Genomic DNA, 23716 nt, shown 5'->3' with positions numbered 1-23716 from the left:
GAGGGGGACATGCAGAAGGACACAGAAGCCAGCCAAGATAGACAGCGGAAAATAATTACACATTAAACTCTTCGAAAACCCATGAGTGTATACCCATCCTTAAAAAGAAAGGAAAAAAGAAACGAATGCCAATGAATGCTTGCAGAAGGAATAATAAAAGCGAAAGATCATTATTCTAGAAGCACCATAGGAATAATAGATTCAGGCAAGAATGATTAAAGCATGCTAAAACCATTCAGTGAAACACTGGAGCATAAAAGAATATTTATACAGTCTGAAAGCATCACTCCACAGTGATATAGATTTGTTACAAAGGAAAATATACCTTTACAACACATCTGGCAGCCAGCACTTTGACTAAGTGATTGAACTTAATATGGGTAAAAATCAGCAGGCTCCTCTTGATAGGACACACTGAGGATTCAACATCATTCCTGTGATATTCCTTCCCAAAATGCCTAGGCTGAACCTATTCTTAAGGAAACATCAGATAAACTCAATTGCAAAACATTCTACAAAACAACTGGCCAGGACTCCAAAAACATCAGTGTCATAAAAGACTAAAAGTGCCTGGAGAACTGCCCTTGATTAAAGGAGACAAAGAGACAGATAATTAAATACAATGTATAATCCTCGATTGGCTCTTAGATGATTAAAATACTATGAAAGACATTATTGAAATAATTAGGGACATTTAAATAAGTACTTATCTTAGGAAATAATATTAAATATAATATCATATCATAGAATTGTATCAATTTTAAATTTCCCAAGTGTTATAATTCTATTTTAGCTGGATTAGAGAATGTTCTTTTTAGGTGATACATGATGAAGTCTTTAGGAATAAAATGTCACAATGTCTATGACTATCTCTCAAATGGTTTAGCATGGTCTTGTTCATTAATATGGGCTTCCCGGGTGGCTCAGCAGTAAAGAATCTGCCTGCAATGCAGAAGACACAGGTTCAGCCCCTGGGTCAGGAAGATCTCCCGGAGAAGGAAATGGCAACCTACTCCAGTATTCTTGTCTGGGAAATCCCAGGACAGAAGAGCCTGGCAGGCTATAGTCCATGGTGCTGCAAAAGAGTCAGACACAGCTGAGCAACCAAACAACAAATGTGCTCAGTTATTCAGTCATGTCCGATTCTTTGTGACCCCACGGACTATAGCCCACCCAACTCTTCTGTCCATGGGATTTCCTAGGCAAGAATACTGGAATAGGTTGCAATTTTCTACTCCAAAACAGCAAATTAAGATCCATTAACAAACTAGTGTGTATCTCAAAAATATAAGAGGTCCTAAAAAATGATTCTATGCTTAGGAGAGAATGTCATAATTGGTTGCCATGGTGCCCGAAGGCTCCTATATATTATCTGGAGCATGTCATAAGCATGAAACATGTAGACAGAAAAGAGCAAGCTACAAGCTAGAAGATAAAAAGGAAATCCCAGCACCATTAGTTGAGTCAAAACTTTTCTTAGCTAGCTGACCTCCTCCCTTGCAAAGAAATGAGGACAAGATCTGTTTTTCTAGTTATGATGACTAACAGTACTTTTTAAATATTTATGTATTTATTATTTGGATGCTCAGGGTCTTAGTAACAGCATGCAGGATCAATTGCAGCATTCGAGCTCTTAGTTGTGGCATGTGGGATCTAGTTCCCTGACCAGGAATCAAGCCCAGGCCCCCTGAATTGGGAATGCAGAGTCTTAGCCGCCAGGCCACCAGGGAAGTACCATGACTAACACTGTAATGAAACAAAAGGCAAGTGTGTAGGGGTGTAAGTGTATGTGCTTTAAACTTTCAAGAATTCTGATCGTGCCAGAGTCCACTCAGGTGGGTAGGAAATAGCTGTAGAGAAGAGCTCTTTAGAGTAAAGCCACTGTAAAAAAAAAAAAAAATGCAAGGGCAGTGTGAGGAACACTAGTAGAAATCGAAACTACATGAAAGAGTCAAATGAAAATGCTGGATTTAAAAAAAAAAAAACATAATACCAGGAAGAAATAATTATTTAGATAAGCTTATCACAGCTGAGGGGAAAACTCAATATATGAAGATAGGTCAAGAAATTTCCCCAACTGAAACACAAAGAATTAAAAAAAGAATGCATAAAAAACTGTTGAAAAGTGTCAGATGGCCCAGTACATGAGTAACTGGAGCCATAGAGGGAAAGAGTAAAAACTTAGGGCAGAAGAAATATTTGAAGAGATAACAATAAAAAAATTTCCAAAATTATGAAAGACTCCAAACCATAAATCAGAATTTCATAGAACCCCAAATAAGATAAATTAAATACCATACACACACACACACACACACACACACACACACACACACGCCACTAGTCTAATTGCTGAAAACTAAAGATAAAGAAAAATCATGAAGATAGCCAGAAAAAAATCAATTACATACAAAAAACAAAACACACAAAGATACGAAATAAAGGAGTCATGCTCAATCTTATTTGTGTACCCACTGTACAGACTCTAGATATCGTCAAATACCTCTAAGGAGGAAGAAGTATAGTCATAGATCACTGGACAGTAAGAAAAAGGGAGGATGAAAGCTTGCCTTGCAGCTCGGAAAGCATATTTGTGCAGTAGTTCACTTGCATAGTCTTTGGGGGCAGACAAACATTAAATCCATCCTGAATGTCATTGACCAGTTGCGTTCAGTTTTCCTATCTATTAACCAGAGGTAATGATGTATACTCTGTTCAGTTCAGTTCAGTCGCTCCGACTGTCGCTCAGTTCAAAACTCCGACTGAGTTTGTGTCTAATTCTTTGAGACCCCATGAATCGCAGCACGCCAGGCCTCCCTGTCCATCACCAACTCCCAGAGTCTACTCAAACCCATGCCCATCGAGTCGGTGATGCCATCCAACCATCTCATCCTCTGTCATCCCCTTCTCCTCCTGCCCCCAATCCCTCCCAGCATCAGATTCTTTTCCAATGAGTCAACTCTTTGCATGAGGTGGCCAAAGTATTGGAGTTTCAGCTTCAGCATCAGTCCTTCCAATGAACACCCAGGACTGATCTCCTTTAGGATGGACTGGTTGGATCTCCTTGCAGTCCAAGCGACTCTAAAGAGTCTTCTCCAACACCACAGTTCAAAAGCATCAATTTTTCAACACTCAGCTTTCTTTAGAGTCCAACTCTCACATCCATACATGACCACTGGAAAAACCATAGCCTTGGTCAGACAGACCTTTGTTGGCAAAGTATTGTCTCAGCTTTTCAGTATGCTGTCTAGGTTGGTCATAACTTTCCTTCCAAGGAGTAAGCGTCTTTTAATTTCATGGCTGCTGTTACCATCTGCAGTGATTTTGGAGCCCCCAAAAATAAAGTCTGACACTGTTTCCACTGTCTCCCCATCTATTTGCCATGAGGTGATGGGACTGGATGCCATGATCTTAGTTTTCTGAATGTTAAGCTTTAAGCCAACTTTTTCACTCTCCTCTTTCACTTTCATCAAGAGGCTTTTTAGTTCCTCTTCACTTTCTGCCATAAGGGTGGTGTCTTCTGCATATCTGAGGTTATTGATAGTTCTCCTGGCAATCTTGATTCCAGCTTGTGCTTCATCCAGCTCAGCGTTTCTCATAATGTACTCTGCATATAAGTTAAATAATCAGGGTGATAATATACAGACTTGACGAACTCCTTTTCCTATTTGGAAAAGGAGTCTATTGTTCCATGTCCAGTTCTAACTGTTGCTTCCTGACCTGCATACAGGTTTCTCAAGAGGCAGGTCAGGTGGTCTGGTATCCCCAACTCTTTCAGAATTTTCCACAGTTTATTGTGATTCACACAGTCGAAGGCTTTGACATAGTCAATAAAGCAGAAATAGATGCTTTTCTGGAACTCTCTTGCTTTCTTGATGATCCAGCAGATATTGGCAATTTGATCTCTGGTTCCTCTGCCTTTTCAAAAACCAGCTTGAACATCTGGAAGTTCACGGTTCACGTATTGCTGAAGCCTGGCTTGGAGAATTTTGAGCATTACTTTACTAGCGTGTGAGATGAGGCAATTGTGCGGTAGTTTGAGCATTCTTTGGGATTTAGGGGTGGCGGCCAAGAGGAGCTTCCCCACCTCCAAGGAGCAGCTGCTGCACGGGCGTAAGAGGGCCGAGAGGAGCTACTCCATGTATGCTCTGGAGGGGCACTAAGAGAACTACATTTTAAAGTAGATGTAAAGCAGTCAACAGAGGGTCTGGCATAAAGTCAGTTCTCCTAATTGCAAGCTGAATTATTAGCATAAATTTTGTACTTATGTCTTAATGAAAAATTCCAAGCAAGTGCAGAGGCTTCATTTCAATAAGCTGTGTTGGACTGATCTCAGTAGTCTACTTCTATCTCCTCCCTGCAATATTTTCAACATAGTCTGTGATCAGACCTAACAGCTTTATGTCCAAAAAGCTTTGAAGGAAAATCCAAACTCTTCTACTTGCCATTCATGGTAATTTCTACACTTTCAGTCATTCCTATTAAATGATGTAACTTAAATTCATTATGGACTACTCTCTTGAATAGAAAATACATTCTTTCATCTTTAAAGATTCTAAGCGAAATTTATGTATGTCCCCATGTTACTAGGAGTTTCCAGGTGGCTCAGTGGGTAAAGAATCTGCCTGCAATGCAGGAGACCCAGATTCGATCCCTGGGTGGGGGAGATCCCCTGGAGAAGGAAATGACAACCCACTCCAGTATTCTTGCCTGATAAATTCCATGGACAGAGGAGTCTGAAGGGCTACTATCCATGGGGTGGCAAAGAGTCAGACATGACTCAGTGACTAAACCATCACCACCAAGTTACTAACAGCAGTTGCCTCTAGGAGAATCTGAGGGACTTGGGTTCAGGATGGGAGGAGCATTTACTTTACACAATTTTCTACTCTGACTTTTACTATTCTTATTTTTTTTAACCCTGCTCATGTGCTATTTTAAAATAAAAATAATCTTTAAAATTACCGGGAGATAAAAGAAATACAGCAGTTAGAAACTATGCAAACCAGAAGGCAACTGTGATATCTTGAAAGTACTGAAAAGATTAGTACTATTCATACCAGAATTCCTTACCCAGTGAAGACACCATTCAGAAATGAAGGTTAAATAAAAACTTTTTCAGAAAAACAAAAGCTGAAAGAATCTATTTCCAGAAAACCTATAGTTCAATAAATGTTAAGGAGAAGTTCTTCAGACAGAAGGACCATGATACCAAACTTGGATCTATACCAATAATCTTGCCACATAAGTATGGCAATTATAATTTATTAGTGAATAGAAGGTAGTTACCCATAACTGCTGTATATAGTAGTCAGAACTCAGTGGAGACATTACAATCTGAACAAATAGAAGAGAAACATAAGACAAGCCAATTAATATGTAAGGTTGCAGTCTCCCCTAGAGGCATGGATTTGAATCCCACTGGAAATGACAACCCACTCCAGTACTCTTGTCTGGAAAATTCCATGGATGGAGGAGTCTCACAGGCTACAGTCCATGGGGTCACAAAGAGCTGGACACGGCTGGGAGACTTCACTTTCTTTTTTTCTTTTCTTTCTGACAAGACTATCTTTAGGGCTTCCCAGGTGGTGCTAGTGGTAAAGAAATTGCCTGCCAATGCAGGGGACACAAGAGATGCAGTTGCAGTCCCTGGGTCAGGAAGATCCCCTGGAGAAGGGCATGACAACCCAATCCAGTATTCTTGCCTGGAGAATCCCATGGACAGAGAAACCTGGCGAGGCTACAGACCATGGGGTCGCAAAAAATAGGATGCAACTGAAGTGACTTAGCATGCATGCACATACACCATGCCCATAGTCCCTTTACAGGAAACTGCCAAGTTTCCACAGCTGAGTACCTATACAGTGATGGTATCTTGAATTGGGAGACTCCACCCCCTCCCTTTTCCCACCTCCTTGCATCTCCACGAATAAACAGAACTGACTAGAATTCAACTGCAGTTATCTATAGGTTGGACAGCAACCTATGGATATTTGCTTTAAGAATTCTATTCTATTGTCTATACAAGTGATTTGTTTGGGCTACCAGATTTGTTAGCTCAAGAATATGAGCGAGATATTTGGTATCTTGTAATAACCTATAATGGAAAGAATCTAAAAAAAGAATAGATACATGTATAACTGAATCACTTTGCTATATAGCTGTAACATTGTAAATCAACTATACTTCAATTACAATATGAATATAAAAAAAAAGAAGATGAGCTATAAAATTAAGGGTGTAATTGAGCAAGAAGAGAGCCCACACTGAAAGATTTGTAAGGAGAAGAAATAACCACATGATGTAAGGTAATAGAAAACACCATTTTAAGCAGAATCCATGCAATGGGCTGTGGGGCAATAATTTGAAGATCTGAGAGTTTGTGGCAGGAGCACCATTCAACCCACAACACTTTATATACTAGTGCCTATAAGAGTCATAAAACTGGGGGTATAGTCCCTGCTCCACAGCTGACTTGCCGTATCTGACCCTCAGTACATTGGCTAACCTCCCTGGATCTCAATTCACTGACCTGACAATAAGAATAATAATATCTGCCCTACCAGTTTCACTGTGAAATAGTGTTCACCTAGTACACTTTAAATAAATGCTAAATGAATAAATTAGCGAGTGAATGACTGAATAACTGAATTCACGTGGAGGTATTCAGCGTGCCATGTCAAATCAGATTTGGAACTCAGCAGAAGGTGAGGGCTGAATATTTAGACATGGGAGTCCTCAGCATCAACAGGAATAGATGAGGCTACCTAGAGAGAAGGAGACAGAGAAAAGAAAGTGAAAGACACAACCCCGAGAAATTTTTGCATTTAAGAAGTAGACAAAAAGAAGGACAAAGGGGTAAAGAAGTAACCCATACATTCAGGAATGGAAGGGTATGTTGTGACTAGGACAGGGAGCTGTGGGTTGTTGTGAGATACTGAAAGAGGAAAGAGAAGGTTGCTGAATGAGGAGAAACCAAATTTTGTGAAGCACACGTTAGCACTAGAAGGAATAATAACTCACTAGTTAGAATTCAATACCAAATCAAAGCTATTCTGATTAGAACTAATGAGAGCAAACACCTTTTTCTCAAATTGTATTTTGTTGTGATTATGTAGGTAGTAAGCATCAATGGGATGCCAAAAAAGAGGGAGCTATGCTCCCTCATGTCTAAAACTTCCAAGAAAGGGGCTAATCTCAGCATATGCCATCTTCACCAAATTCTTACTGTTTCCCTACACATCCTGAATGCCACTACGTTGGGCATTCAACAGAGTAGCAGGCACCCACATTTCAAGAAATATAATCTGATTCATGGCAGAAAACAGAGATGAACCTTCCCGTAAACAACTGAATGGATCAGTCACACAAAATTCCTATCTGTACTAAGCACCGTTACATAAGGAACAGGCTTCATAACCTATACATTTTTGTCAATAATAGTCCCTGTGCATTAGGTGCCTCGAGGTCTACAAAATTAATATGAGGTGCTATGAGAGCTCAGGTAACTTACCTGTGAGTCCTCAGCCAATATGTGATAGATGAGGACGTGAACCAAGATCCACTGACTTCAAGGTTCCTGCTCCATTACTTCATTCCAGGAAACTGAATCCTAGTTGGGAAGGCAAAATTACCAGGCATGAAATAATCAAGAGCCAAGTGGTGGGGTAGACGGATGAACCTGGATATTGGGATTGACATGTATATACTATTGACAGTATGTATAGAATGGATAACTAATGAGAACATACTGTATAGCACAGGAAACTCTACTCAGTGCTCTGTGGTGACCTAATTGGGAAGGAAATTCAAAAAAAGAGCGGATATATGTATACGTATAGCTTATTCATTTTGCTGTACAGTAGAAACCAACAAAACATTGTAAACAACTATACTCCAATAAAATTTAACTTTTTTTAAAAAAAGAGCCAAGCTGTGCAGTAGGTTTCTTAGTACAAGGGATCTTGTAGATCTGGAGAATTTAGAAGAAAGTATTCAGAAGGTTATGGGAACATTCCTTTCATGTGACATCTACATGAAAGTCCAATATGTGAAACAAATACACACAGAGCTCCTCTGACTGGAGCTAGACAAGGTCCCAGAGCCCTATTCCATGCTCTGTAATGACTTCTCAGCAGCTGCTCAGAAGTCCTCAGGCTCCACTGAACAGTTGGGAAGCCACTGTGTTAAATTGGTGGTCCCTAATGTGTAGTCACTGGACTGACAGCTATAGCATTTCTGGTAACTTCCTAGAAATGTGAATTCGTTGGCGCCACCCAAGAATGAGTCAGAAATTCTGGAGATGAGGCTTAGCAAGCTGTGTTTTAGCATGTTCTCCCGGTAATTTTGACACTCATAAAGTTTTAGAACCATGTAGTAGGAGGGCAGACCATCCGCCTTTAAAGAGCATCTGAGGACTTCCCTGGTGGCTCAGTGGTAAAGAATCCACCTGCCGGTGCAGGAGACATGAGTTCAATCCCTGATCCAGGAAGATTCCACATGCCTCAGAGCAACTGAGCCCATACACCACAGCTATTGAGCCTGTGCTCCAGAGCCCAGGAGCTGCAACAAGAGAAGCTACTGCAATGAGAATCCCGGGCACCACAACTAGAGAGTAGCCCCTGCTCGTCACAACTGGAGAAAATCCTGCACAGCTACAAAGATCCAACAGTCATAAATAAATAAATAAAATTTTAAAATAAAATAATTAGGAAAATTAAAAAAAAAGAAACCGTCTCCAATACTTTGGCTACCTGATGCAAAGAGCTGACTCATTGGAAAAGACCCTCCCTGATGCTGCGAAAGATTGAGGGCAGAAGGAGAAGGGGGTGACAGAAGATGAGATGGCTGAATGGCAACATTGACACAATATTGGGACATGAGTTTGAGCAAATTCCAAGAGACAGTGAAGGACAGGGAAACCTGGCATGCTACAGTCCCTAAGGTCAAAAAGAGTTGTACGTAACTTAGCAACTGAACAACAACAATGAAGAACATTTGAGGTTGGGACTGGGGACACTGGGGCTTCCCAAGTGACTCTAGTGGTAAAGAATCCACCTACTAATGCAGGCGACAAGGTTTTGATCCCTGGGTCAGGAAGATCCTCTGGAGAAGAAAATGGCAACCCAGTCCAGTATTTTTGCCTAGAGAATCCCATGGACAGAAGAGCCTGGCAGGTTACAGTCTACTGGGTCGCAAAGAGTCGGACATAGCTAAAGCAACTTAGCACACACACTGGGGACATGATGGGATTTGGGAACTGCCACTTGGAGTCTTTCTCTAAGACAACAGCAGAAATGGATGATTGAGGGTGAAGCATCAAAGTCCCGACCAACGCTAGCAGGTGTCAACATGCGCTCCAGTGACCATGTCTATCTCCTGAATTCTTCTTGCAGTGACTCAGAATAGATCAGAAGAGAGTGGGGATTTGCAGTAACCTAGTGCTCTGTGGGACTTTGCTGACAGCTCAGCTGGTAAAGAATCTGCCTGCAATGCAGGAGATCCCAGTTCAATTCCTGGGTCAGGGAAATCCCCTGGAAAAGGGATACACTACCCACTCCAGTATTCTTGGGCTTCCCTGGTGGGTCAGATTGTAAAGAATCCACCTGCAGTGTGGGAAACCTGGGTTTGATCCCTGGGTTGGGAAGATCCCCTGGAGGAGGACATGGCAACCCACTCTAGTATTCTTGCCTGGAAAATCCCCAGACAGAGATGTCTGGTGGGCTACAGTCTATGGGGTCACAAAGAGTCAGACACAACTGAGTGACTAAACACAGCAGAGTGCTCTGTGAAGAAAGTTTAAGAAAAAGAGGAGTCTAAGAGGCTGCATTGAAGTGACTGGTCAGGAAGGAACCAGACTCTCGATGAAGGTAACAGGCTCAGTGGACATGGGGGCATTAGAGAGGAGGGAACTAGGTGGCTTCGTTAAGGGTGTGGGGTGAGGACGCGCCATGATTGAGACCTCAGGGATGAAACCATCCTGACTTAATATCCAAGAGATTTGGTTGTAATTCATGTGTCACTGCTGAATTTGTATTTTTAAACGTTCAAACTTACATAGAAACAATGTCTACAGACCAAAAAAAAAAGTTGTAGTTATTCTACATTCAAAAATATTTTAAGTTCTATCTTTTGTATATGTTGGTATAAGGTAGGCTTCATCCTTCTTTGAAAAGGTCTGTACTTTTCTTTTGGTGTATATTTTTCATTTTTGTGTATATTTTTGTGGTAAAATACACATAAAATTAACCATCTTAAACATTTTTGAGTATACAGTTCAGTTACATTTGCCTTTTTAATGCTGAAAATGTCCTTTTTTGTGAAATAGTAGTAAAAACAGACTATAGTTGGCTGGGGAACTGAGTTTTCTTGAAAATTTTTTAAGTTGGTACTTTATTTTGAAATGGACTGAGAAAACCAGAAATCTGTGACCCACTACCTTAAAGAGTTGGGGTTTAGAGGGACAGAGAGTTCAGGGGTGGAAATACGCAAGAATAGTCATACAGAAAGGAATATGCAGGGCATTTTTTTGAAGGGTATAGACAAGATTGGCCAAAACAGTGCAATTAAGTTTTGATCCATTTTCAAATACTTAGTGTCTAATGATGTACAGCTCATAGTAGAAACTCAACACAGATTTGTTAACTGAGTGCAGTGAAAGTTCAAGTCAGCATCAGAAGAACCAGAAAATAAAGTTTAAACTTCATTTTATAAAGCAGAGCTCCTACTGCAGATGTTTCTAGAATGTATAACCAATGTGCTAAACTACCAATCTTCTCCCTCCACATGGGAGGCAGGCAGGACCCAGGGCATCTAGCCAGCTCTAGCCTAGATGTGTTCAGGTATGCTGTACAAATATGACAGCTGTCTATAGACACCATGAGTGGAAGTGGGTGGGAGGCAGTGAGGCAGCCACTGAAGATAACTGAGCATTGGAGAGATGATTGATGATAGCGGCGTTTCCACGAAGGCCATCAGGCTGGTGGTAGGGCACTAAGCAGAGCCCAAGTTGGAATCTAGAACCACTGGTAAAAAGAGTTCCAAGATATATACAACAAACATTAATTATCTCTCCAAATTTATTTCTTCTCCCCACTTCCTTTTTAATAAGATCCTGATTTTTCCATAGTATGGTGTACATGGAATTGACTCCACCCTCAGCTCCATGAATGAGTCCTGACTGGTTTAAATCAATCAGCACTTCTCTTCCCCATCCCACAAAGACAGACACATATCCCAGGAAGAGCTTTATTTCTTCTTTCCCTTTCCTTCTTTTCTTTCTTTCTTTCTTTCTTTCTAATGAGGACTTTTAAGGAAAAGTTTCTTACATTTCTGTCTGAAGTCAACACAGGAAACAGGTCACTCTAAGGGGTTGGCAGCCATCTTTGGACCGTGAGGGAAGAGCTTACCTGAGAAAGGAGTTGATGGAGCAGAGAAATGGAGAAAGGGAAACTGGGTCCAGATCTCAGTACTTTTAAGCCATAGAGGAACGCTTACCTGAAGCCCTGCCCTGGACCCTGAGTTTTAAATTCCCATATCTGCTTAATCCAGTTTGGGTCTTGTTCTCTTTCATTTCCACTGAAAAACTATGGATGCACAAGGCTAAAGTGATTCTCAGAGTAAGAGAGGAGAAAGTGGTTATTTGGGGGCAATCAAGCACTCTGGAGAAGGGGTGACTGTTTAAGGACAAGACAAGAGAGGTCAGTCGAGGAGGCTATGCTGAAGTGACTGGTCATGAAGGGACCAGATGGCATTGGGCTGGAAAATGAGGGCTGGATCTCGCTTTAACATGAAAAGAAGAGGTACACACCTGAACGGTTTCTGTCCTAGCTTCTACTTTAACACTACAACCTTCCCCTCAGGGATAACCAAGTCCAAGGGCTCCTTCCCCCTCTTACCCCCAAGGGAAATGATGCAACCAGTCATTAGATAGTCCCTGGTTTAGCCATGGAAAAGAGAAAGGGTTGTTGAGGCAGGTTCAGGGATTTAAAAAGAAGGATTAAAAAGAAATGAGGGAAGGGGAGTTTGTGATAGGAGGTGGGGGGGAGAAAACTGCTAAAGAAAGAAGAAACCCAAGAAGAAGAGAACAGCCTAACACATTGCTGTTAATAAAGCAATGGGCCCAGGACCAAACAGATACACCAATTTCCCAAGCATCACTTAGCAGCTGTCTTAATTCACAGTGTCCCTTTCCTGTCTAAGTGTCCCTTTCCTGTCTATAAATGAGCTTGAAAATTCCACCTTTAGATGACTGTGAGGCTCCAAAAATATCATACAAGGAAGCCCCTAGCAGAGAGGGGTGAGCATTCATTACTTCTGGTTGTCGCATAAGAATAAAATGAATAAACAGCAGGAAGACAGGCGAGGAAGAGAGGAAAATGCTGCTTTACTTAAACTCTGACCCTCCTCTATAGCAAGGAGCTAGGGTTCACTCAGTACAGAAGCAGCACTTGAGGAAGTCAAAAGAAAGGATGACACTCAAAGCAATGGCTTCTGAAAAATGCCAACGATTGCTTCATTTCCTCTGCGTTGTGCTTGTTTCTCACGGAACCACTTAGTAAACAGAATTGAATTGGTCTGACAATACTTGAGATTTTCTATATGAGGGGGGCACTTAAAGAACAAATCAAAACTTCCCCGAAGCTTGATTTCATGTGGCAAAGTGTGGAGCCACCTCCAGCCTAATCTGGACTAGCTGGGCCCTGCAGGACGTCTCGGATTAGAGCGCCCGGGCCTCACGCACTGCCCCCTGGGCTGGGATGAGCTGGAGGCGGCAATCGGAGGCGCTTTTGTTCACCCTTGAATTCTTTATCACTAGAGCCTGCCTGGCAATTAAATCGGGGTTGGGCGGGGTCCGGCGCGGGGAGGCGGGGGGGGCGGGGGGGGGGAGGCGCGTGGCGGAAAGCAAATGTGAGAAACAAAGACCAGGCGGAAAGCCCCTGAGACCAGGAAGAAGAGATGGGATTCTGATTTGGCGGTGGCACCTGCTACCCGCTACTAGGAAATCATAGGACCGTTCTCGTATTTATAAGGCACTTTATTGGTAATAATCATCAGTCATCTCTAAAAGGTACACTAGCGCTCCGCCTGTATTATCCCCTCTAATCTTCTCAGCGTCTTCCAAGGCGTCTTACGGTCACCATTTTTATAAGGTCACACCGTCGGGGAGCCGCGGAGCCGCCCTCCCAGCCAGCGGAGGACCGCCGGGGCGGGGCATACGCGCAGGAGACTGCACCCTCACGTGGGGGCAGGCTCAGCCGGCCTGTCACACCCAGCAGCCAGCAGGCACCCCAGCTCCTTCGGCCAGAGATCCCGCAGCGGTGCGCGGGCGGCCGCAAAGCTCCACGGTCGCCCCCTCCTCGCTGTGCATCCCCGCACCGCCCGCAGCCCGTTCCGCCGCCGCCCTGCACGCCCGAAGTGCGCCCACCGCCCTGGAGGGGGCAGGGGGCCCCGCCGCCGTCATGTTGCCAGTCGTCTACGCGGTTCTGGCGGGGTTGTTGATGCTCCCGCTGTTGGTGAACCTGTGCTGCCCTTACTTCTTCCAGGACTTGCGCTACTTCCTGCGGGTAGCCGGCGTGGCCCGGCGGGCGCGCAGCAACGGGCAGCGCCGGCCGGTGCGCACCATCCTCTACGCCTTTCTGGAGAAAGTGCAGCAGACTCCACACAAGCCTTTCCTGCTCTTCCGGGACGAGACGCTCACCTACGCGCAGGTGGACCGACGCAGCAACCAAGTGGCTCGGGCGCTGCGCGACCACCTCGGCCTGCGCCAGGGAGACTGCGTGGCAATCTTCATGAGCAATGAACCAGCTTACATATGGCTGTGGCTGGGACTGATGAAGCTGGGCTGTGCCATGGCGTGCCTCAACTACAACATCCGCGGGAAGTCCCTGTTGCACTGCTTTCAGTGCTCTGGGGCGAAGGTTCTACTGGTCTCACCAGGTGAGCCTGGGGACCACCTCACCCTGGCACTGGGCTCCTTCTCTTCTTGACAGCCTGGCATAGGGGTTACGGGGGACGAGGGTTCAGATCGGAACTGGAGATGTAGAGAGAGGGGATGGCAATCCTTCCTCCAAACGCTAATTAATGGTCATTTGAACCTTCTGTTGTAGGAGCTGACCAAGCCAGATACTATGTGAATCACAGTACATATAGTGCTGCTGGTAATACTTAAAACAGATAGGGTTGACTTTGTAGATGAGATCACTCAGGCCAGAGAGGGTGAAGCCTTATATCCCAGATCACAGAATTGGGAGGAGGGGATCAACTAGATCTGTCTACCTCCAGAATTCAAGTTCCTAGCCGGTGCTGACAATAACTGCCTTAAAATGCAGAGGGTCTAGAGTGTGAAGTCCAGAGGATCCAGAGAGACTGTTCTCCCCTCTGCTCCTTGATTGACTGTATAATCCTGGGCAAGTCACTATCCCTCTCCATATCTTGGTTTCCTCCTCTGTAATGGTCTTCAAGACTGCTTCCAGCTCTCAAATTCTGTTAGCCTCCCTGGATTCTCACTGCAGAGAGAGAGAATCCGCCTGATCCCCAAGAAGACTTTGATCACCTGCTGCAAGCCCTAGTGAGCCCTCATTACGTTTATAGCAACAGTGACCTTTGGTTCTGTAGTTGCCTCCTGCAACTTTTCAACAAGACCTGAAATGGTAACTTCATGCTCCACTGGTCACCAGGTCAGGAAGAATCCGAGAACCTGTTACCCAAAGGACTAGCTGGGTTTCCTATCCCAGGAAGCTTGTCCCTACACTTGAATAAGGACCAGGGATTGCTTTTCACTCTCTCAGTAAGAGGAGGCCTAAACAGGTGTGGGCTAAAAGATGTGGAGAAATAGGGAGCCAGGAAGTCTCACCTTTCTGGAATGTCTTTCTTTCTGTGCCAAGCTCTATGCTGGATGCTTATATTACCCTGAGAATTAATATATCATTACCCCCTGACACACAGCTGAAGAAACTGAGGCTTAAGATTCCAGCCTAGGTCTGTCTAGTTTCAGAGCCCATGACTCTCCCTACACCATGCTACCTTTCTCTTCACAAATGAAAAGTGTTAGAGCTGGAAGAGACTAAGCATCCATCTTTTCTCCACCTTCATTTCATAGTTGAGGACTCTGAAGTACGCTAAGGAGTTTGCCTAGTTACAGTAAGTCAACATGTCTATTCATTTTGGGAAGCCAGGAAACTACACACCTGTTTCATCGGACATAAAATAAATAATCCAAAAAGAAATGAAGGCTTTGTATAAAAGCTGAGAAGGAAAGGGGTAATTTAAAGGCATTATTTGAGGGTTTCCCACGTGGCATAGTGGTAAAGAATCTGCCTGTGAATGCAAGAGAGGCAAGAAACTCAGGTTCAACCCCTGGATCAGGAAGATACCCTGGAGAAGAGCATGGCTACCCACTCCAGTATTCTTGCCTGGAGAATCCCATGGACAGAGGAGCCTGGTGGGCTACAGTCTGTGGGGTCACAGAGAGTTGAACACAACTGAGTGCCTGAGCACGCACATGCACGCACACGCACACACGCATACATACACACACACATTATTTTAAAAGGGATAGCCTTTTGAAGAAAATTCCCAACAATTCCTAGTTGCCTGGGAAAAGAGACAACTTCACTATTTAGTAACTGGAAGACTCTCTTAAACCTATTTACCAGTTGATTCAGAGGAAAGTTATTAACACAGTGCTCTGTGTACCACTTCAGGAGGGATTTAAGTACTTTTTACCTGCATATTATCCCAGGTCCCCCCGTGAGGGAGTCAAGGCCTGGAAGTTTTGTTGACAAAGAAGCTTCAATTTGAATGACTATACTGGAGTTTGGTTCTGTAATCAAATCAGAAATACAACCAGATATCTCCCTTTTTGCCCAGGCAACGGTCTTCTGTCACTGAGTATTATGCTTTGGTCAGCATACGTAGATAATATAATGAAATTCCAGCATTCAGGTCAAATTTGAATGACTTTCCAGTGGACCTACAACACTCTAACAGTAAACTGACCTTTGAGAGAGGCCACACATTTGAAAACCATTCTGTTTTTCCAAATCACTGAGAGACTGTTACATCACATGCAGAATTACACTCTGATCCGAAACAGTTACTGCCATGGGGGTAACAGAGTCCAAAGTTGCATGCTGGTTAGTAAATGTGTCCATGTGCAAATGTGTTGAATGGACTGATTCTTCAAATTCTTTAAAGTTGGAAAGAATCTTAGAGATATCCTAAGGTTAACAAGTGTGTTAAAAAAAAAAAAAAAAAAAGTGTGTTATATAATAAGTGTGTTGTTCATATAACTCTTAACAAGTGTGTTATACTGCAGTAAAAAGTTTAGAAGAGTCACTTTAATGAGTGGAAGAATCACCTGGGGAGCTCATTTTAAAAAACAATTTCCTGAGCCTCGTCCCCAAAACAAACATTGATTCAGCAGGACCGTGGGGGAGGCAGGAAAGTATATTTTTATAGCAAGCCCCATCCCACTCCTAGATGATTTGGAAGAAGATCATCTAAGGAATAGGCTTTGAGTCTGGTAATTCCCACTTTGTTTAATAGTTGTTTGTTTAATAGTTGAATGAATGAAGGCCCAGAGGAATGATATCAATTGCCCAGGGTCAGAGAGAGCTGGAAACAGAACCCAATGATTTTTGTCTCACTTCTAGGATGCTTTTTATATTCTATTATACCATCTAAACATGGGACAGAAAGATTGAGAAGTTTTACAAATGTTTGAGGGGTGACAATTCAACAGGTTTGATTCTTCACTTCAAATTTCAACCTCAGGGCTCATGAGTTTCTTGAGTTTCAACTGTGTCAAATTCTGGAGTGTGTGCAAAGGACTGGCACAGTGGTGTTTATGATGAAGATTGATCCCCTTGTCATGTTGAATCTGGGGGACTCTTCACAGAGCTTAACAGGGCTCAACCCTGTCAGGCATTTCAGTGCCCAATTTTTTTCATCAGAACTTACTATACTTAGAGAAAGCCAAAGACTCACAACACCTCCCCGCATCAAGCAGAAACACCCGTCTCCCGGAGAACAGGATTTTCTCTGTGTGGTGCATTTCAGGATCCTTCTCCATAGAAGGCTCTAATGTAAGTAATCACATGATAAACTTACCTTCAGGTATTGGAACCTCCATCAGTGTTGTAGTTGATAGAAACCAATTTGTTGGGCCAGTAGTTTTTCAAGCAGTTTCCCAAAACAGGGAAGACAGGAAGCCATATTTAATTTCATACAACATAGAATATTTTTTTTTAAAAAAGGGTCCCCCAAATAGTGAATTTGCTTTGTTTCCATTTATGCTAACGTTAAGATTGTTGCTAACCTAGCTCTTCTCCTGGAAGGATAACTCCTTCATTAGCTCACTGGTCATATCTACCTTGCATGGCTCAACCAATCATGCATGCACCCCCAGTGTTGATACTACTCTTGTATAAGGCTTTAGTAACAAAGATGGGCTTCCCAAGTGGTGCTAGTGGTAAAGAGCCCACCTGCCAATGCAGGTAGACATAAGAGACCTAGGTTTGATTTCTGAGTTGGAAAGATCCCTTGGAGAAGGGCACAGAAACCCACTCCAGTGTTCTTGTCTGAAGAATCCCATGGACAGAAGAGCCTGGCAGGCTGCAGTCTATAGGGGCACACAGAGTCAGAGACGACTAAAGTGACTTAGCATGCACGCAACAATTAAAGATACTTTGTGTTTCAAGATTGTGATCCAGAGAGGTTATAAAATGTTCCCAATTATCTTTGACCTGGTCTTTCAGGGTTGTGAAAAATAAAATTTGACCTCCTTTAAATAATGTGATAAGATAAAATGCTTCCAATAGCTTTCAAAAGTATTGCATCACTGAAAGTTCTAAAAGAGGAGAACATTCTAAAACTAGTGTCGGGACCAAAGAGAACTCTTGTCAAGGAAATTTTTGAGGTTAGATGCAGAAAAGCAGATGGTATAACAATTTGATATCATATCAAGAAACATTTCCCACAAGGTACAAGCTAGTTGCCCTGGTGGGAGGCAGAGAGAAAAAGCTAAATTAGTTTAAGGATCTTACAGTCCAGTTGAAGAACTAAGTCACGTGTACACAAATGATTGGGATGACCAGGAGAATGTGATAAGTATACTGGGAGGGCTTCAGAATGCTGTAGAGGAAAAAGAACAGAGGATGAATGTTTCTTGGGGGCATTGACTACAAAGCTGCTGCTGCTGCTAAGTTGCTTCAGTCGTGACTGACTCTGTGTGACCCCATGGACAGCAGCCCATCAGTCTCCTCTGCCCACGGGATTCTCCAGGCAAGAATACTTAAGTGGGTTGTCATTTCCTTCTCCGTGACAACAGAGCTAGGTAAGTGCAATTGGGGAGCGGGAATTCTAGGCAGGAGGAGCCCAGAGGCATTTTTCATCAGGTCTCCAACTCACTCCAGTATTCTTGCCTGGAGACTCCCGTGGACAGGGAGCCTGGCAGGCTTCAGACCACAGAGTCACAAGAGTCAGACATGACTTAGTGACTGAACCACTACCAACACAATGAGATGCTTTGTTAAAGAGTTTCACTATGTAAGGACTACAGCAGGCTAGACTTAAATGTTAGTCATTTTTAAACTGTTTACTGAGGAAACTCTACTGTAGAGAAAATAGGACTCAGAGAACCCAAGGAATGGCCAACAGTGGTGGCCTCACACTCATGTAAGGAGATAATTTTCTAGTGCAAACTTCAGTCAAGAATCAGGGCATAGAGATAGCCTGTCTCCACTCCTCTTCTGGGCTGCTCAAGGAGTAACTTAGGTGTGTTGCAACTTAGGTGTGTTGCTTCAAGGTACTTTGTCTCAACGGCTTACAGTTCTCTCATAATAATAATATGAATAATGCCTTAGTAATACCTTTGAATAATGCCTTAATAATAACTAGCACATAGTGGTCACTCAGTAAATGTTTGTGGCATTAATCAGTTCAGTTCAGTCGCTCAGTCAAATCCAACTCTGCGACCCCATGGACTGCAGTCTTCCCTGTCCATCACCAACTCCCAGAGCTTGCTCAAACTCATGTCCATCAAGTCGGTGATGCCATCCAACCATCTCATCCTCTGTTGTCCCCTTCTCCTCCCACCTTCAATCTTGCCTAGCATCAGGGTCTTTTCCAATGAGTCAGCTCTTTGCATCAGGTGGCCAAAGTATTGGAGTTTCAGCTTCAGCATCAGTCCTTCCAATATTCAGGACTGATTTCCTTTAGGATGGACTGGTTGGATCTCCTTGCAGTCCAGGGAACTCTCAAGAGTCTTCTCTAACATCACAGTTCAAAAGCATCAATTATTTAGTATTCAGCTTTCTTTATAGTCCAACTCTTACATCCATACATGACTACTGGAAAAACCATAGCTTTGACTAGACAGACCTTTGTTGGTGGCATTAATAAGTTCCATTAAAAAAAAGTTCCATTATTTTGGTTGGTTGTAACAGGCTTTCTTCTTTGAAGTTTAAGAACTCTTGGGATGGTCATAAGGGCATGAAAAAAAAATGATGTTAAAACAGTCAAATATATCCTGATTTGAGAAAATCCATTTAGACCCGATCTGCCCCAGGCCCAGCCTCTCCCTACCACAGCTTTTTTTTTAACATTTTTTTAAATTTTATATTGGGATATAGCCAATCAACAAGCAATATTGTGATCGTTTCAGGTGAACCTTATAGGGATTCAGGCATACATATATATGTATCCATTCTCCCCCAAACCCCCCTCCCATCCAGGCTGCCACATAACATTGAGCGGAGTTCCCTGTGCTAGTAGGACCTTGTTGGTTACACATTTTAAATATAGCAGTGTGCACGTGCCCATCCCAAACTCCCTAACTATCCCTTCTCCCCACCCTTCGCCTCCGCCCCAGAGGCCATAAATTCGTTTTCTAAGTCGTGAGTCTGTTTCTGCTCTATAAGTAAGTTCATTTGTATCATCTTTTTAGATTCCACATATGAGGGATGTCATAAAATATTTCTCCTTCTCTGACTTACTTCACTCAGTATGATACTCTCTAGGTCCATCCATGTGGCTGCAAATGGCATTATTTCATTCTTTTTTATATCACAGACTTGTTTTACCTCCCAGTTTTCTTCTGGCAGAGGGCTACAAGAGACACTCTCTCTCTAGACTCACTGCCAGAGAGGGAGCTGATGATGGGCACAGAATGGGCTGCTGGGGAGAGTCTGTGCCTAGGATGGAAGGGCACAGAAACCCAGACAACAAATGAGGAGGGTATTCAAGAGCTAGGATCCCAGCCAAGTAGCCCACGGTCTGAAGAGAGAGCTCGCTTAAAGACATTCTGTGAAATTTTTCTTCTTGACCTGCTCATAACTAGAGATTGCAAGGGAGGACGATTGTCCACCTCCATTCAAAAACAAACCAGCACATTGCTGGCATGTTTGGGAATGTTTATCAGTTTATTTTCTTTAACAATAAAAAAGGAGTGAAGGGGTAAAGACAAAATAAATTCTAAATCCACAGTGAATGTTATTGAATCTGGAAGAAGGATAGAGTTCAAATTATTCTGCATAATGAATGTAAGCAGCCAGTGTTTGAAAAAGACCTCCCACAGCCTCTGAGAAACCGGGAAGCACACAGTTGGTAGATAGGTGACTTGTTTGCTTACAGATATCAAATTATTATAATTATATAGGGCCTGGTATGATCTGGTAATCTCTGACAAGGAATTACCTTTGATTCTAGAGCTATTTAGAAAGCAAGATACTTTGACCAAGAACTTTAACTGAGAGAAGTGAAAAATAATGTTAAGAAATTATGTAACTATATAAATATGAGATGAGTGTGTAGCTCCCTGCTAAAAATTTCTTTGCTCCTGAGGGATTTAGCCTTGATTAAACGTCTTTCTGACCCCAGGGTGATTTGCATTGTGAAGGGAAGGGAAGGGTATGAGAAAAGTGAAAGTATCAATTATTCAATTGTGTCTCTGAGAATTCATGGGCTGTAGCCCCATAGGCTATAGCCTGTCAGGCTCCTCTGTCTTAGGGATTTTCCAGGCAAGAATACCAGAGTGGGTTGCCATGCTCTTCTCCAGGGGATCTTTCTGACCCAGGGATTGAACCCAGGTGTCCTGCATTACAAAAAGATTCTTTACCATCTGAGCCACCAAGGAAGCCCTAGGGGAGGTTATGCATGCCTCTCTCTGAAGGGTGTTCTGTGACACTCTGTTGATGTACAGACTATATACTAGATTATTAATTACTATAATTCCAAAATGCCAATAATAGAAATGAGAAATCACAGTTACAAACTGTATTTTTAAAACTATTTTCAGACTGTCTCCATGATCTGTGTTAGAACCAGTTTGTTTCAGTTGCCTTTCTGACTGAAGGGAAGTCTTCAATCCTGATTTGTTCATCCGCCACCCAGTTCACATCATCCTGAAATTCTGATAAAACCATTTCCTTTCACTGCTTTCTTTTCAAATCTTACTTTATTGGTAAACATTTCTGGGGTGTTATGTAACTAACTTGGTTAGTTATTTGCTCCATGGGGCAATCTAATAGCAAAACAAGCTACTAGATTGAATGCTTTTCCTATTTAAAAGCAGTGGGTTTAGCCAGTAGCATTTTGCCACTTTGGTGATGAAGATTGATTCAGCTTACTACCCACCCCCTCTACCTGCTTTTGAGGAATGGGCCTGTGTCCTCAGAAATTTCTCTTCTGACCTTCTTTAAAAAAAAAAAAAAAAAAAAGTTGTAAGTGGAAGAGGATCTTCATATGCTAACCTGATTTTTTTCTTTTCTATAAAATGGATTTTAAGGAGTGCAGATTTTATAATCAGTTGATTTTCCATCATCCAAATGTGTACTGCTTTCTCTGAGGTTCTATAAGTGAAAGTGAAAGTATTAGTCACTCAATCGTGTCCGACTCTTGTCTCCTACATGGCAAGCAGATTCTTTATCATCTGAGCCACCAAGGGGGCTCTCTCAGGTTCTACACCTATCCATGATTTCAGCTCAGGCTAATGAAGAAAGGACAGATCTACTGTACACCCTTCAGGTGCAGGCAACTTTCTGTGAATACTGTTTCTCATACCCATGCTTTTCATAAAACTTGAGGTTATTCTGACTCATTGGAAAAGACCCTGATGCTGGGAGGGATTGGAGGCAGGAGGAGAAGGGGGAGACAGAGGATGAGATGGCTGGATGGCATCACCGACTCGATGGGCATGAGTTTGAGTAGACTCCAGGAGTTGGTGATGGACAGGGAGGCCTGGCGTGCTGCGATTCATGGGGTCGCAAAGAGTCGGAAACGACTGAGAGACTGAACTGAACTGATTCTCTTCATCAGAAAGACAAATAAGAGATGATCCATACTACTATTGAAAGGCAGATCCGAATGCTTTCACAAGCACTGAGCATGTCAAGTGGACAGTTTTCTTCCAAAATCTCAAGGTCCTTTACCCATACTTGAACTTAAATGACTAGTACAAGAAAGTGGTAATCCTAGAAGTCCAGTATAATTCTTTTCATTTTGTATGTAATGATCCATATAGAGACTCACTGAGCTTCTGTCCTCATTTGTAGAAACAAGGTTACCATCGTCTATAACACAGGGTTGTTGTGAAAATTTTATGAGGTGATATACAAGCTACTATACAAGCTGTCCTCCACAAAAGAAATTTGTAAATTTTTAATCAGTAAGAATGAAAGGTGTGGTGGATGCTGTGATATGCTGCCCAGTTCCCCACTCCAAGACTGAGGTACTGCTTCCTCTGCTGCTGGAGGCATTGGCAACTGCCAGCTGTCAGCCGAGAACCATTCCAGGACTTGCCGTTGGGTGAAGAAAGCCGCTTTGCCCAAGGTCAAGCACTACCACCCCAATCTGCATCCAGTGACTGGTTGGTGGGCAGACACAGAGGTAGAACCCACTTCATGTCATTTGGGACAGCCTGAAGGGCCATCCTGGGCCCAGAGTCCCTGTAAGATCAATTGAGGGAGGCCATTGTGTGGCTGCATCGAAGCACAATCTCTTGCTCCATCCAGTCTACCTCCATTGCAGCCCCACAGGCATCATTCCCAAGAGTACCCCTACACAAAAATCTCAGAATTCCAGGGAGCTCAACCTGTGTCAAGTAGAATTATTTGATCTTATATGTCCTTGTTGATTGCCACATCTATCTTAAGTGGGTTTCCCTGGTGACTCAGATGGTAAAAAATCTGCCTGCAATGCAAGAGACTCAGCTTTGATCCCTGGGTTGGGAAGACCCTCTGGAGAAGGGAATGGCTACCCACTCCACTGTGCTTGCTTGGAAAATGCCATAGACAGAGGAGCCTGGTGGGCTACAGTCCCTGGGCACAGAAAGACACAACAGTATGGGCACATGGATACAACTGAGCAACTGACACTTTCACCTTTCACTTAATCTTAAGTAAGCAGACTTTATAGTAATAATTACCAAAAAAATTCATGTGTGAAGCAGAAAATGTGGGACCAGTCCTATTTGTAACAGAATTAAGAGAAGACATTAAATATTAAATATACAGTTAATGAGTTGCATTCACATCCAGAATTTCCCTTCCAATCTCACTTTATATATGTGTATATAGATGTATTTATTATAAATACTGCATCTTTAGTTTAAAGGGGAAAAGTCTGCTACCATAGGACATATGTTGTTCAGTCTTTAAGTTGTGTCTGACTCTTTGGCACCCCATGAACTGCAGTACACCAGGCTTCCCTGTGTTCA

The 23716-nt window shown here is 42.8% G+C and overlaps 1 protein-coding gene across 1 annotated transcript in view; it reads left to right on the top strand.

Annotated features, from left to right (window-relative positions):
• Nucleotides 1-13254: 13254 nt before the first annotated feature.
• SLC27A2 (solute carrier family 27 member 2) overlaps nt 13255-23716 on the top strand; it is a 48890-nt gene continuing 38428 nt past the window's right edge. The window contains exon 1 of the mRNA XM_065941548.1: nt 13255-13938. Within this exon, the coding sequence (XP_065797620.1) occupies nt 13461-13938 (478 nt within the window). The 5' untranslated portion in view covers nt 13255-13460. The remainder of the gene's footprint in view (nt 13939-23716) is intronic.

Source organism: Muntiacus reevesi, chromosome 7, assembly GCF_963930625.1.
Source record: "Muntiacus reevesi chromosome 7, mMunRee1.1, whole genome shotgun sequence".
In the NCBI taxonomy this organism is placed as follows: domain Eukaryota; kingdom Metazoa; phylum Chordata; class Mammalia; order Artiodactyla; family Cervidae; genus Muntiacus; species Muntiacus reevesi.
This window is presented reverse-complemented; position numbering and strand designations above follow the sequence as displayed.